The 15,044-nt window shown below is 36.4% G+C and overlaps 1 protein-coding gene and 1 non-coding gene across 2 annotated transcripts; one reads left to right on the plus strand and one right to left on the minus strand.

The window, feature by feature from the left end:
* Positions 1 to 7,571: 7,571 nt before the first annotated feature.
* On the plus strand, positions 7,572 to 8,042 carry LOC110903171 (dehydration-responsive element-binding protein 1D). Its single transcript, XM_022149310.2, has one exon. The coding sequence runs from the start codon at positions 7,572 to 7,574 to the stop codon at positions 8,040 to 8,042; it is 471 nt and encodes a 156-aa protein (XP_022005002.1).
* Positions 8,043 to 14,176: 6,134 nt separating this feature from the next.
* On the minus strand, positions 14,177 to 14,284 carry LOC118490023. The gene has a single exon (XR_004888033.1). It is a non-coding gene; the product is annotated as a small nucleolar RNA R71 (small nucleolar RNA).
* Between the last annotated feature and the right edge of the window lie 760 nt (positions 14,285 to 15,044).

Genomic DNA, 15,044 nt, shown 5'->3' on the forward strand with positions numbered 1-15,044 from the left:
TCTTTCTCCATTTGTCTCGATTCTTGTATCGCGGCAAACTTTTTGTTTTCGGCATTTCTTTCCTCCATAGTTTGTAAACGCCTATGACCGAGATCTCGAATGTCCTGAAGGCGTCGATTCATCTCTTCGAAATCTTGCTTCAATATTTCAGGATTAGAAGAAGAGGACTCCGCTTTTTTTCCCTTATTTTTGGCATTTCTTCTATCCGACGGTCGTTCCAATTCCAAATTCTCGTCGTCATCTAAAATAATATTTAAATCGACGTTACGAGCATCTGAGGTAGGTGTGTCCGGGTCAGCCGACGATGATGTTTTGAACAGCTTTGATTTACGTCTAACGCTAGACATCATCGTAGGTACGTTTGAAGATTTGGGACTTCCTCGTAAAAGCTCCCAACATCTTAAATACTTGAAACTGCCTTTTGTAGCATTGTATTCTTCCAACGCTTTTGTTATAATATTACCATCATTTTGGCCGTTTCCTAGTTGTCCCGATTGCGTTGGAAGACCTCTTCAAACTAATGACATTTCCAGTTGATATCGGTCGATTGTATCCATTGAGCAAATATAGGTTCGATTAAGATTTGCTTCTCCGGAGTACCAAAGGCAAGCATGACATCATTATGAACGCTCAAGATAGAATACTTATCTCGATATTCATCTTTCCCCATAGCTTTAAAGAACGTTTCACGAATTTTTTGCCAAAAAACCGGTAATGTTTGATAATTTGCTACAAAGAAAAATAAAAAATTTTATTGTTATATTTTACAAAAAAAAATAATAATAAATGGGCTGATTTATGTAAAAAGATAACTTTTAAAAACACTTACCAACATCAGGGGCCTCCGATATATTTAGCCACGCATGTGCCAACGCGTACTCCTCGTCTTTCATCCATGCTTGGTAGTTTCCTTTTCGACGAGGAACGGTTGGATCTTTCTTTTTGTGAGACCTTTTCCCACGTTTGGATCCCTCGAAAACGGGCTCGGGTTGTGCCTCTAGTAGCGTTTCTCTCTCCGGATCGGTATCTTGAGTAGACGGTTGCGAACCGCCCATAGTTGGAAAGGTTTGCGAAGCTTGAAAGTATGGTTACGAACCGCCCGATGCTAGTATTTGGGCGTACGCAAATACATTAGGATCCATGTCTTGTAGGTTGATGCTCGGTTGCGGTGGCGTGGTGTTCGACCGATATGCATTGGGGTTATCGGGTCTCGATGGCACACCGAATGGGGGTCGAAAGGGATTCATGATTGTGAGTGAAAAGTGGAGAAATTTTTATAAAAATAGAGAATGTGGGTGAAAAGTTTATAAAACATGAGGTGTAAAGTGGGATTTAAATAGGGTAAAAGTTGAAATAAAAAAATTAATTTTTAATGAATTGTACCGTTGTTCAACGGCAAAGTTTTGAAATTCGTGCAGTGCTTGAGCATTTTTAAAACAACGTTTTTGATTTTTTTTTTTTTTGTTCACAAATGCCCCGGGGGCGTATGTGGGCGTGGTTGGGCATGGATTTGTAAAAAAAACGCCCGAAAATTGGACGCTACGATGTGTCATTGTGGGAGGCAGGTTTTTTAACCTGGGCGTGGCGGAGACCTGGTTTCGAGTCTCTTCTCTTGCCCAACACCCCTTTTTTAACTTATTTTCTTTTTACAATATGTTTCACTTCTTTACACATTTGCCCGCTTCACTTTATAACCTAACTTAATCACTTATTCCCTTTACAATATCTAACCGAAACTATCAAAGTTCTTTTAAGAGTTAAATGCAGTTTTAGTCTCTGTTGGGTCATTTTGTCAGTTTAGTCCAAAGGATTCATTTTTCACCTGTGGATCCAAAAAAGGTTTTACCATTGCCATTTTAGTCCACTGGGTTAACTTCATCCATTTTTTTTGTTAACGAGAAGGACAATCCAGTCATTTTATATGTAATTCTGTTAACTAAAAAGACAATTTAGCCATATAAAATGATCGAATTGCACTTCTCGTTAATAGAAAAAATGGATAAAGTTAACCCATTGGACTAAAATGGCAACGATGAAACCTTTTTGGACCCACATGCGAAAAATGAAACCTTTGAACTAAACTGATAAAATAGCCCAAACAATAGGGACTATAATGGCATTTAACTCTTCTATTAATTAATGTTATATAACTTTAAATACATTTAATTTAAAAATGATATTAAATGGAAAAGTTAATAATTAATTAAATCGATTTCTTTATTATAGCTCTTGAAAAATTTTGGTTTACAAGGGTTTGGATCTAATTTTCAAAATGGGTCGGATTTTCCTAGTACCCGTTTTGGTGGATGTTACAATCATGTTGTACGATGAGATCTTAGGAAGCATAACGTTGTAGGATGAGATCTTATCTTGCGATGACAAAGGAGTAGGAAAATTTTGAATGTTAAATCTTTTGGTTTATAAGGGGATTTTGGTTCTCAATGTAGATCGAGGGCGGTTGGTTACTGAAAATAAATGATGTAGTTTGGGTTGGTCTAAGTTGGAGGGTTCAAGAAGCTGTTGGTATGGTGTTAGTTACCATTTTTTGAATAAAGTCGAGAATAACCTCTGGGGTTTTGATTGTTAACTTGGGAAAAACCTTTATTAACATAAATTTATTTCAAAACTATCAAAAAAATATATAAACTCAATGTTTTATAAACTCAAAAATTTTACATTAAAAGAAATTATTTGTGAATACTAGAAATGAGGGGTCACGTTAAAGAAAATGAACATTTGATATTGCAAATAGTTATTGGTTGGTTGTATACGAAAATCATTTTGAGGTTAAAACATTTGATGAAATTAGAAGGAGAAAGACGTAAACATATTGGATAAAGTAGATGTGTAAGGGAAAATACAAACGAATGGTTTTCAAATCTTTGATACAAAATAGAATATGAAATGATGGAAAATGGAACATAAGATACACGATAATAAGTTATTCATTAAATTGAAATGTCTTACAAGAATGTTAAAATAAACAAATAGTGAAATGTAAAGAAGTAGTTGACTAATCAAGACACCGGGTTCGTACCATGCGTGAGAAGACGTGCTTTAGCTTATAAGTGAACACTCAGTCCGAGAATTCACAGGATAGCATGATTGATCTGTTTGTTGATTCAGATTATACTTTCCTAACCAGAAAACCCAGTCTACATGAATTCATCCTTTTAGATTGCACATGCTCTTAACATCGCATGGCCCTTTAATCTTGATTTGAGTTTGGGGATTGGGTTTTGCAACCCAAGAGTTGGATTCCGTAGAACTTATCATCCTTTTTCTCTTCTTGGTAGGTTGTCGAGTCTCACAAGGCTCCGAGTCTCTTGAGATGATGTTGATGTCACGACGTTTGCTAGCAGCGTCTGAAACGAGTTCTGAATCAGTGGTATTCTCCTTGGTATGATGAATGGGGTTGGTATCCGATGAGATCGTGATGATGTCCCCGTTTTACGAATAATCTAATCTTGGGTCTTGGTAGCGTTGACAAACGCTTTCCATTGCTCGTCACTTAAAAGATTATATTCGTACTACATGACATAATTTATGTTTAGAAACAAGTTAAACACAAGAACACATAAGTTGTTTAGGTTAAGGGTCACTTAGGGTTATACTCTAGGTCATGTGTCTAATAACCTAAATCTCTATAATCGTGGCTCTGATACCAATTTGTAACACCCCAACCGATGACGGATAACACCCCAACCGATGGCGGAACCATCATTGCATCACTTTGGTAAATTGTTCAATAGCTCATGGAAACTAAAATTTAAATATTATTAATAACTTGAATTATCCATTACAACGAAAATATAAAAAGTTCAAGCAAGTAAACAAATAAGTCCATATTAAAAATTAAATTAAGTCTAGTAACATCCTTTTTTATAGCAGTCTTATAAATCATCTTCACGAGTTATTTCCTGTAACATGTGCAAAACAAATGTTAACTAGGAAGAGCTGGTGAGCATATAGGGTGAATACATATAGTAAGTAAAATCATAATTCATGGTATAGCAAGTATCATAAAGCAATTGTATAACTCAAACAAGCAAATAAGTTTTACATTTGAATCTTTGTTGACTTGTGTTAAAATCAGTTTCTATCATTATTAAATAACTTGAATTATCCATTACAACGAAAATATAAAGAGTTCAAGCAACTAAATAAATAAGTCCACATTAAAAATTAAATTAAGTTTAGTAATATCCTATTTGATAGCAGTCTTATAAATCATCTTCAAGAGTTATTTCCTGTAATATGCGCAAAATAAATGTTAACTACGAAGAGCTGGTGAGCACATAGGGTGAATACATATAGTAAGTAAATTTATAATTCACGGTATAGCAAGTATCATAAGCAATTGCATAACTCAAATAAGAAAATAAGTTGTACATTCGAACCTTTGTTGACTTGTATTAAAATCAATTTATATCATTCCCAGAGGTCTCCTCGTAAATGGCCAATGATTGAGAATGGGGTGTCAGGTTAATAGATCTATCATATACTCCCGTTCGGCTTATACGTAGTTAATGAATGTATGTTAGTATGTAGGTAGTTAGCAAGGAAGCACACAATAGCACCTAAGATGAAAAATAACCATGAAGTTGGATTATGCAAGTAGGTATGAAAAAATAGTAGTGTGGGTGTTTTGGTATAAGCACATGTAACATCCCAAAAGTATGTAAAAAAACAGTAAAGTGAGAACTATGAACTCACCTGGATAAAGCTTAGAAAATAGAAATAATTTATACGTTGATGCACATGGTTGGAAATTCCAAGATATTATCCTAATCAAATTATGAGATATGATTTTAATAAATGGACTTGGATTGCGTGAAGAGATTTTAGAAATAAGAGGAAATATTAGGAAATTTGGATAATATTTGTGAATTTATATGGAGGTTTAATTAACTAAATAATTGATTAATTGTATTAAGAATTTAAGAAGATAAATAAGACTATAAATTCACCTAATTTTAATTAATCAAATAAATTTAATGGACCAAAATTCAAATAACTATTTAATGGTATAATTTACAAAAGTTTAAATAACTTTTATAGAATAAGTGTAGATTTATAAAAATGTAAGTAGAACTTTATAGAAATAACTTTTATATAGTTAAAATAGTGTTTTCGACTTCTAGGAACAATAAAACACTTTAAAGTTTACTATATATACCTCTTAAATTTACATATAACATAATTGTTTTTAAAACACTTTTAAACTTTAAGTTAGGATTTACAAAAATAAACGAATCAGTATTTTAATTACAGTTTTTATTTAATAAAATAGTTGCGTATTGTTATTAAATGGATTTATAATAAACAAAATACATTCAATTTTTTCGTAGGGGTATTGAAAAGTTACAGGTAAACGATTAGCGTATGATAATGTATTCATGAAACCTTGACCAATATACCTTGCAGCTCGTACTGTTTACAGAGAATTTGTTAACAGAACAAAAAAAAAAAAAACCTTACAACAATACACTACAATAAAACCGAGTAATACCGGCTACGTTACTAGCCGCGACGCCGTGCAATAGTGGCGATTGCTTTACCAGTCGTCGCTATTGCACGGCGTCGCGGCTATTGGCGTTGCCGGTAATAACTTGATTTGTGTACTGCAACAAACATTCTTGGCCCTTGATTGAAACATGATCCAACGGGTGTTGTCTTCCCCCTCAAACAAACATAATTCAAATGCACATCCATCTTCTTTTTCCCCAAACAAACACAAGTGTCGTGGCCATCTGCTTCTTCATCACCGTAGCATCTTCTCCGGCCGCCAAGTTAACGACCAACATTCTTCACTAAAGCACCTTGTTCTACACCGGAGCACCTTGTTCGTCAGCGGTGCACCTTCTCTATAAACCACCACCGTAACTGACCACCTTCTCCGTCAACCACCACCGTAACTGAGCATCTTCTTCGTCACCCGAGTACCTTCTCCGTCACCGGAGCATCTTCTCCGTCACTGGAGCACCATCTCCGTCAACCACCACCGTAATTGAGCACCTTCTTCGTCAAGCTCCGGCTTGTTTTTTAGTTTTATGCAGAAACTGTGTAATGTAATTTTATGTAGAAAGCTTTGTTTGAGTTTTGTTTGAGTTTTTGGATTAAATATATGAGATTTGAATGATCATATAATGCTCCTTTGTCTTCCATCTTTGTTTGAGGTTTTGGATAACCAGTTTATTACTTCCATCTTTCCATGGACGGTAGATAATCGAGCATCAACGACCTGTAAAACTCGTCTCCGGTGAAGCTTTAGGCAAAACTCCGGCTAAAGCATTAGCAGCGACATGTACCAATAGCGGCGACATATGGGGTAATACTGGCCAACCTTTATCGGCGACATAAGGGGTCTTTAGCGACGACATCTATCGCCCCCTATTGCCCCGTATTCTTGTAGTGATAGAAAAGAAAAAAATGGCTAGGAAGATGTACTTTTGAGTTTTGATTATTTGTTCATTATCACGACAGTTAGTTTTAAATAAAACTTTCAATAAAACGTAGATAAAAGTGATCACATCGTTACGGTATGCTCGAAGAAGTTTATAAAACAACAAACTATAAAAAAGTGTTGTTAGTGTGACACATGCTATCTTACAGTTGGTTGGGAAAATGGAAGTGAAAAAACATATAACAGATTAATTGACTACAAAGTTTAAGTGGCATATTTGTTAGGATCGAAATTATTGAGTAAATTGCCATTTTAGTCTAGGAGTTTTTGTCCAAATTGTCATTTTAGTTCAAATAGTTTTTTTTCTCCTTTGGGTCCCTGATTTTTCCTTTTTCTTGACATTTTGATTACATTGTCTAATTTAGTCTAAAAACAAGGTTATAATCAGGGATATTTTTGGCATTAAATTATTATGATGTTTATAAATTATGTTGTAAACTATGTCTAGTTATCTCTACACAAAAGTTATGCACCCTTGTTTATAATTAGATTTTTAGACGGACTTAGGCAATGTGATCAAAATGGCAAGAAAGTAGAAAAGTCAAGGACGCAGGGTAGAAAAAAAAAACTATTTAAACTAAAATGACAATTTATACCAAATCTCAGCGATTAAAATGGCAATTTACATGAAATTATTATAAAAAGTTCATGTGTTGATGATGCTTGTAATCCATGCATTAGCACTTGTTAAAAACCTTAGTGTTTTCTCGAGAGAGTTAAAAAATTAATAACTACCATGCATCATGCATGCACAATGGGAGCTACACGTGTCAGACAGCAACCACTTGGTTATCCACTTATATTTCTCTCTTTCTACTTACCATCCTTATTATTTATTTATTTATTATTTATTTTGAACACTTAAAGCCAAACAGCAACCACTTGGTTATCACTTATCATTCTCTTTTTCTACTTACCATCCTTATTTTGTATCCTACAACCGCACCACAAACACTCTTTAGTCTTTACTGCTGTCCGCACACGCATACAAAAACCTATATATACTTCATCGTTTAGATATTTCACACTTAAATCTAAACCAAAACAATTCACTCACAACTAGCAAACTGTAACTACCAACTGAAAACAAATTAGTAATCAGATTATGGACACCTCTTCAGCTTCTGAATGTAGCAGCAGCACCGGAGAACTAATGCTGGCTTCGCGAACCCCGAAGAAGAGAGCCGGAAGGAAAAAGTTCAAGGAGACTCGACACCCGGTTTGCCATGGAGTGAGGAGAAGAAACCCCGGCAAGTGGGTGTGTGAAGTGAGAGAACCAAATAATCAATCAAGAGTGTGGCTGGGGACATATCCGACAGCAGAAATGGCGGCCCGGGCACACGATGTGGCGGTTTTGGCCATGAGGGGGCGGTCGGCTTGTTTAAATCTTGCCGACTCAGTTTGGCGGCTGCCTGTACCGGAGTCTAACAATGTAAAGGATATACAAAAGGCAGCGGCTGAGGCTGCAGTGGCGTTTAGGCAGACGGAAGACGCCATGGAGTTGTTTAGACAGACGGAGGATGCGGTGGTGGGAGCGAATGAATTGCCGGAAGTAGTGGTCTACGCCGATGTCTAGACTTTTATTGATTAGTTGTTTAAAAAAAGATCTTTGTTAAATGTTTATGATGATTTACCAATTTAGTTATTAGCAAAGAGGCGCCTTTGTTTGTTAGTCAATTAACAAATTCCTACAATGATGGCTTAAAATTCTTAGTTTGTATCTGGTGCAGAGATCATGGCTTAAAAAAGATGGATTTTTTCAAGTGTTTTTTTGGGGTGCCGCTAAATAAACAAAAATGTTTGACGTAATCTGTGTGTGCTGGTGCAAATGAGATCATTACTTTATGAAACATGACATTTATGAACGGTTAGATTGACCGTTGTGGGGTAGCGTCTTGTGCCACATTGACATAAAGTGACCACGATACCGTCCCAAGCTTGCTTAATAGGGCGCTATCAATGGGTTCGTGAGGCTGTTGGCAAGTGCCAACGCATGATGAGAGAATTGAATGTTGTTTTGACCGTTGTTGAACCGTAACATTTAAAAAAATTATTTTTGTTTAATATAAAAAAGATAGGTTTATCTTTTGTTATCATGGGGATGGCTTAAACTTTCTGTATACAAGCCAATCAAGTATATATATCATGTATCAAAGCCAATTCAAATATAAACATATATTCTATATAAAATTAGAATTATGAACGATTGGTGTTCAATGCCTTTAATAATTTACTTTAATGGATTATGTTAAATCAGAGCTGATTTTCCATATTCACGATGAATATGGATTGGATGGGATCTACTTGTTTGCCTAGGTTTGCACCATTTACTCATCTTTGTTAACCGAACTTGAACTTTACTGTTGTGGTTCTTCGAGTGACAGGTTTACTTCAGAACGAGAGATGGTGGGTATAGGTTTACCCAACGTTGTCTTCAATCGTAAACGTATGTGGTCACATTTTGCAATTGGGTTATCCTATGTAACCGTGTATTATTCATTAGTTGTTAAAAAAAATCATCTTTACTAAAAAGTTATGGTGATTTACCAATTAAGCTTATCAACAAGGTGGCGCCTTTGTGTGTCAGTCAATCAACAAATTCCAATTAACTAATTCCAACAACAATGGTTTTAAAATTCTGCTCATTGTATCTGGTGCATACATTAATGCAAGGTAAATGATAACCTCAGAATACAAGATAGATCTTCCTAGTGTTTTTTTCGCATGACGTGACCCCAACACCGTCCCAAGCTTGCTAAAGGGGGCGCTATCAATATGTTCACGTGATGAGAGAATTGAATGTTGTTTTGACCGTTGTTGAATCATACCATTTCAAAAAATGTTTAATATAAAAACATACCACACCATATAAACATATATACCTAACCATGTCACCGCATCTAGCCCTAATCACTTGATTTTTGCTCAACGTCAAGCAATGGACACCTAGAACCCGTACCGAAGGAACCTACAAACGGGTAAAGTAAAGTACCATCCGATCATACCTTCTTCACTATCCCCACAAATGTCGATACCCGGTTTCATGTTTTACTCGCAAATGCCAAATTCGGCTCAAAATTCTCCATGATCCCCGTTTTCGCCACAATCTTCTGTGATGCTTCGTGATTAGGATTAGGATGCGTTCTGATGCAACGCGAAAAAGTAATTGCCTATACATCCAGACAGCTGAAGAAGCACGAGGAGAATTATACAAGAGTTAGGAGCAATAATTTTGCCTTTAAAATTTGGAGACATTATTTGTATGGTAGTAAGTTTACCATGTTTATAGATTATAAGAGCTTAAGGTATATTTTTGGGAAAAAGGAATTAAACATGAGACAAATGAGATAGATGGAAATTCTATGTGACTATGACTGTGATATCCAATATCACGAATGTAAAGTTAAGGTAGTAGCTGATGCCTTAAGTCGTAAGTATCATGATATGCCAAAACGAGTACGTACTCTCAGATTAAATCTGCAGATAGATTTAATAGAACAATTGAAGAATACCCAAGAAACAGCAATCAAGGATGATGTTGGAGGAATGAAAGGAATGATAAAAGAATTAGAACAAGGAACTGATGGAATTTGGAGATTCTATAAGAAAAGAATTTGGGTACCTATATAAGGAAATATATGAGATAGAATTTTAGAGGAATCCCATAAATCTAGGTATACGATGCATCCTGGTAGTAACAAGATGTATCAAGATTTGAGGAATAATTTCTGGTGGATAGGAATGAAAAAGACATAGATAGTTACGTTTCTAAGTGTTTAATTTGTTCACAAGTTAAAACTGAACATCAGAAGCCTTCAGGTTTACTTCAGCAATTAGAAATGCCAGTATAGAAATGAGAATTAATAACAATGGATTTTGTTACTAAGTTACCTAGAACCAGGAAAGGTAACCACATAATCTGGGTGATTGTGGATCCATTAACCAAATCAACTCATTTCCTACCAATGAAGGAAACCTTTAGTATGGAGAGACTAGCAAAGCTATATGTGGATGAGATATTGTCAATACACGGAATTCCGCTATCCATTGTATCTGATAGAGATAGTCGTTTCACTTCTCACTTTTGGAAAAAGTTTCCAAAAAGCTATGGGAACACGATTAAACCTAAGTACATGTTATCACCCACAAACAGACAGATAAAGTGAAAGGACAATCCAAACCTTAGAAGACATGCTAAGGGCATGTGTTATAGATTTTGGAGGAAGTTGGGACGATCATCTACCCTTGATAGAATTCTCTTATAACAATAGTTATCACACAAGCATTAATGTTGCCCATTTGAGGCACTTTATGGACGAAAGTGCCAAACTCTGGTATGTTGGGCAGAAATGGGAGAAAGTCAATTATCAGGTACCGAAATTGTACAAGAAACCACTAACAAAGTGATTCAGGTCAAGGAAAGATTGAAAACAGCCCGAGACCAACAAAAGAGCTATGTCGATCACCGATGAAAGCCACTGGAATTTCAAGTTGGAGACAACGTACTATTAAAAGTTTACCCTTGGAAAGGAGTAGTCTGATTCGGTAAGAAAGGTAAGTTAAACCCAAGGTATGTCGGACCATTTAAAGTTATTCAACGAATAGGACCAGTCGCTTATCAGCTACAACCACCAAAGGAAATGGAAGGTGTACATGATATCTTTCATGTATGTAACCTTAAGAAATGTTTAGCTGATGAATCACTGATAGTACCTCTTTAAGACCTAGAGGTAGATGAAAAGTTGAAGTTTGTTAAGAAACCCTTGCAAATAGAAGATAGAAAGATTAAGAATCTGAAACACAAGATGTTAGTTATGGTTAAAGTGAAATGGAATTCGAAAAGAGGATTAGTATACACATGGGAGCTAGAGTCAGAAATGAAACCAACATATCCTTACTTATTCCAGTAAATCTGGAGGACGACATTTAAGACATGGTGGGAAGGATGTAACAACCATCGAAAAACGACCTAAACAAATCGTAGCCGAAACTTCAAACCAGCATAACTAGAACCAGCACGTAAAATGAGAAATATTAAGTGATGACCAGATCGTGCTACGCGATGGTCCTAATATAATCTGGTCGCGTGACGCGACCAACCTGTGAATTGACCAGGGACTCCTATAACCACGTGGCATGCCCACCTATGCCCTAGACTAGCCCTTTGTACTACGCGAAGGGATTATGCCAATTCGTTCGCGCGACGCGATGAGGTAATTTGCGCCTAGATAAGGGACGTGCATGGGTCACGGGGAGTCCGTAGGAAGACCCTTAAATGGTATAAATGGTAGCTAAATCCCGCATTTAATCAAGTAATTGTCTAGGAATAGATTACTACGATTGCTTGTGTTTCAAGTATGTTCGGGGCTTAAAAAGGAGTGGAATTGCAGCTTTGGAAATCACTTGGTTGGATTGAAGTTGCATGTGTGTAATTGACGAACAAAGGAGAAGAGCCTAGAGTCTACCATAAATTACGGTGGGTACCGTAATTTACGTTAGACCACATAATGAAATCTCAACCGTAAGATAGTAGAGAATGAACGTAAGAGTTTTTGGGCCATAATTTAAGGTGGCTGGCGTAAATTACGGTGGAGCCCAGCCAGAAATGTAACTCCCTCTTTTATTGACAATTATTGGTGCCTTTTCATTATTCCAATCATTGAGTGCGATTTGGGAGCAGCTTTGGGCAAAAATTAGCTTTTTCTTGGTGATTTTGAAGATTCCAAACATTGGGTTTATGTTTTTGATTTCTATTAACAATACTCTTGATGTTATTATGATTCACCACACTATGAGAGGCTAATTTCATTGGTGATCATCCTAAGTGTAAGGTTTGTTTGAGACACTATGTTTATGCTTGAATTTATAGAATAATGAACTTTGCAATGTTTGTTTAGTTTGTTATCGTGTTTGGAAGATAGTTGTAAAGTGTTAATTTGTGTTTGGACAATGGTCTAAACCATACGTTCTTGGTGCCTTTGGCAATCGAGATATCATGGGAGGGATTAGGGTTGGATATTAGTTAATTGGTCATCAGGTATCAACCTCGCGTTCTTGGAATCCGAGTACTTAGTTCCCTTTCATCACAAACGTTTAACCAAAAATGAGCCATGTCTATGTGGTTCTTTCTAGTTGAGCATGAACATTAGTGTCGCTTAAAACCTGAAACTTAGGATGATCGCTACCTTCATAGTTTGTTTTTAAAACTCAACTATGATTTGAAATCTAATTTAGATCAATTTAGATAATTAAAACCAATCAATCAAAATTTCTGAAGTTTGCTTTTTGCACTTAGTTTAATTTAGTCATTTAGGAAAGCTACATAGATAATACATTTCCACAAACTCCCTGTGTTCGATACCCGCATACCGGTAGCTAATTAGTTATAATTGGATTAAATTTGAGTGAGACTTCGACATCACGTCAAATTTTGGCGCCATTGCCAGGGAGTAGTGCGCAACGTGTGTTATCTTTTGTAGTTTTAGTTTCTTATTTTTTTCGGGTTTACGCTGGTTGTGTTTAGTGTGCAGGTATTGACAAGTGCATGCATATGAGAGGCACTCACAAGCTATCACCACTAGCATTTGATCTGGAAATTGAGCGAACTTTGTGACGAAACAGAGTCCTACTTTGAGAAACGAAAGTTATTGGTTCACCTACTACACCAAACAATACAATGGAACCATCACCACCGACTACGGGTCAAACAACACCATCCACACCTCCACCAGTTTCTACTACCAATCCTACACCAATACATGACCTTAAACCAAATAACACCACATTACATACAAGTACCCAAACCGAACATACATTTAGCTACCACCTTTCATCAACCGTTCCACCCTTTTCATCTTTCTTCCAAACCTCTGGCCAATCATCCTTTTCTCAACAAATACCACCACCACCTCAATTTCAACCAAATTCATCCATAGTCCATACTACTTCTACATTCCAACCACCATTACAACCGGGTTTGCAATATCAACAACCTCAATTTTTGCAAACTATGGAAGCGAGAAGAGATGGATATGATGATGGTTATGAGGAAGAGTTTGCGGGATACGAGAAGGAAGGATATGTTTTGGGGGGCAATGGAGATCAAGAAGACTACACTTATGTGCAAGGGCAAAGAATGCAAGGATTTGTTAGACCTCAACAACAACAAGTCATGTAACAAATTGTGCCACAACAATTACCACAACAAGGGCTACAATTTCAAAGGAAAATTCCTCAACACAAGAACAAATGGGTCAAATGTTTCAACCACGACCACAACAATTTGCACCGCAAAGACCGGTCCAAAGACCAATGGGTCCACCAAATCCAAGTGTTCGATTGGGTGTACCAAAAAGATATAATCAGGAGGTAGTGAGGGGTATTGAAGCACACTTTAGATCGATTATCACCAACAATCCTTCACTTGTAGTTATTCCTCAAAATCAACAAGGGATGACATTTAAAGTTAGAATTCTCTCCAAAATTTGCCAAAGTACAAGGGGTTAGCAACGGAAGAACCTTATTTTCACTTGGAGGCATATGATTCTATATGCAACACTATCGGTGGGCTAGTAAGTTGGTATCGTTTCAATTCTCGTTGGAAGATAAGGCGAAGAGAAGGGTTTACACTTTACCATCGGCTTTGATTTACACATGGGAGGAGATGCAACAAAGGTTCTTAGAAGAATTTTTCACCGCCCAAAAGACCAAGGATGCAAGAAGGAGTTTGTGAAGCTTCCAACAATAACAAGGTGAAATGTTTCATGAAGCTTTTGAGCGGTTTAACATGATGATTAAAAATTTCCCTCATCATGGGATTGAGTTGTGGGAATTGTAGAATGCATTTCACGAGGGGCTGAATTCTGAAGATGCTCGTGATATAATGTCAATCACAAATGGTACATTTAGTACCAATTACAACCAAGACGATTGGGCATTTTTGGAGCAAATGGCGGTCACATAAAAAAGGCTCAATCATCTAGGAGAGTGAAACCAGTGGTTATGAGAACCCAAGTGCATGCGGCGGAGGATGGCAATGTGCAAACTACAAATCAAATTTATGATTTTTGTACAATTTTCAATGAGTTGGGTCAAGAAGCTGAAAATTTCCTAGGAGGTGAAGGGCAAGATGAAGATGTGAATGCTATTCAAGGTCAAGGGGGCGGTGGAAGAAATTTCAACATGAACTCGAACACATATCACCCCGGGTTACGAAACTATCCAAATTTTCGATACCGGAATCCATCAAACCAAGCGAATCCGAACTTCCAAGGACATCAAGGAAACTTTGTTCCTCGCCAACCGTTCAACAACCACGGTGCTTATCTGTAACACCCCAAATTCTCGTATGTCCTAAAAGTATAATGTATAGTGATGTTCTAATAGGTTAAAATGGAAAATGTATATATAGAATTATGTCAAAATAAAAGTTAGTAAAAGAAAGATGATTAAATTAGAAGGTAAATTACCAAAGTGAATAGGGATTAAATGATGAGGGACTACATGTGTAAATATTGTTATAAAACATGATAAAAAAAAAAGAAAAAGAAACCAGACTTGAGTCTAGTGTGCGATCGTG

The sequence above is a fragment of the Helianthus annuus genome, chromosome 2 (genome assembly GCF_002127325.2).
Source record: "Helianthus annuus cultivar XRQ/B chromosome 2, HanXRQr2.0-SUNRISE, whole genome shotgun sequence".
Taxonomy (NCBI): domain Eukaryota; kingdom Viridiplantae; phylum Streptophyta; class Magnoliopsida; order Asterales; family Asteraceae; genus Helianthus; species Helianthus annuus.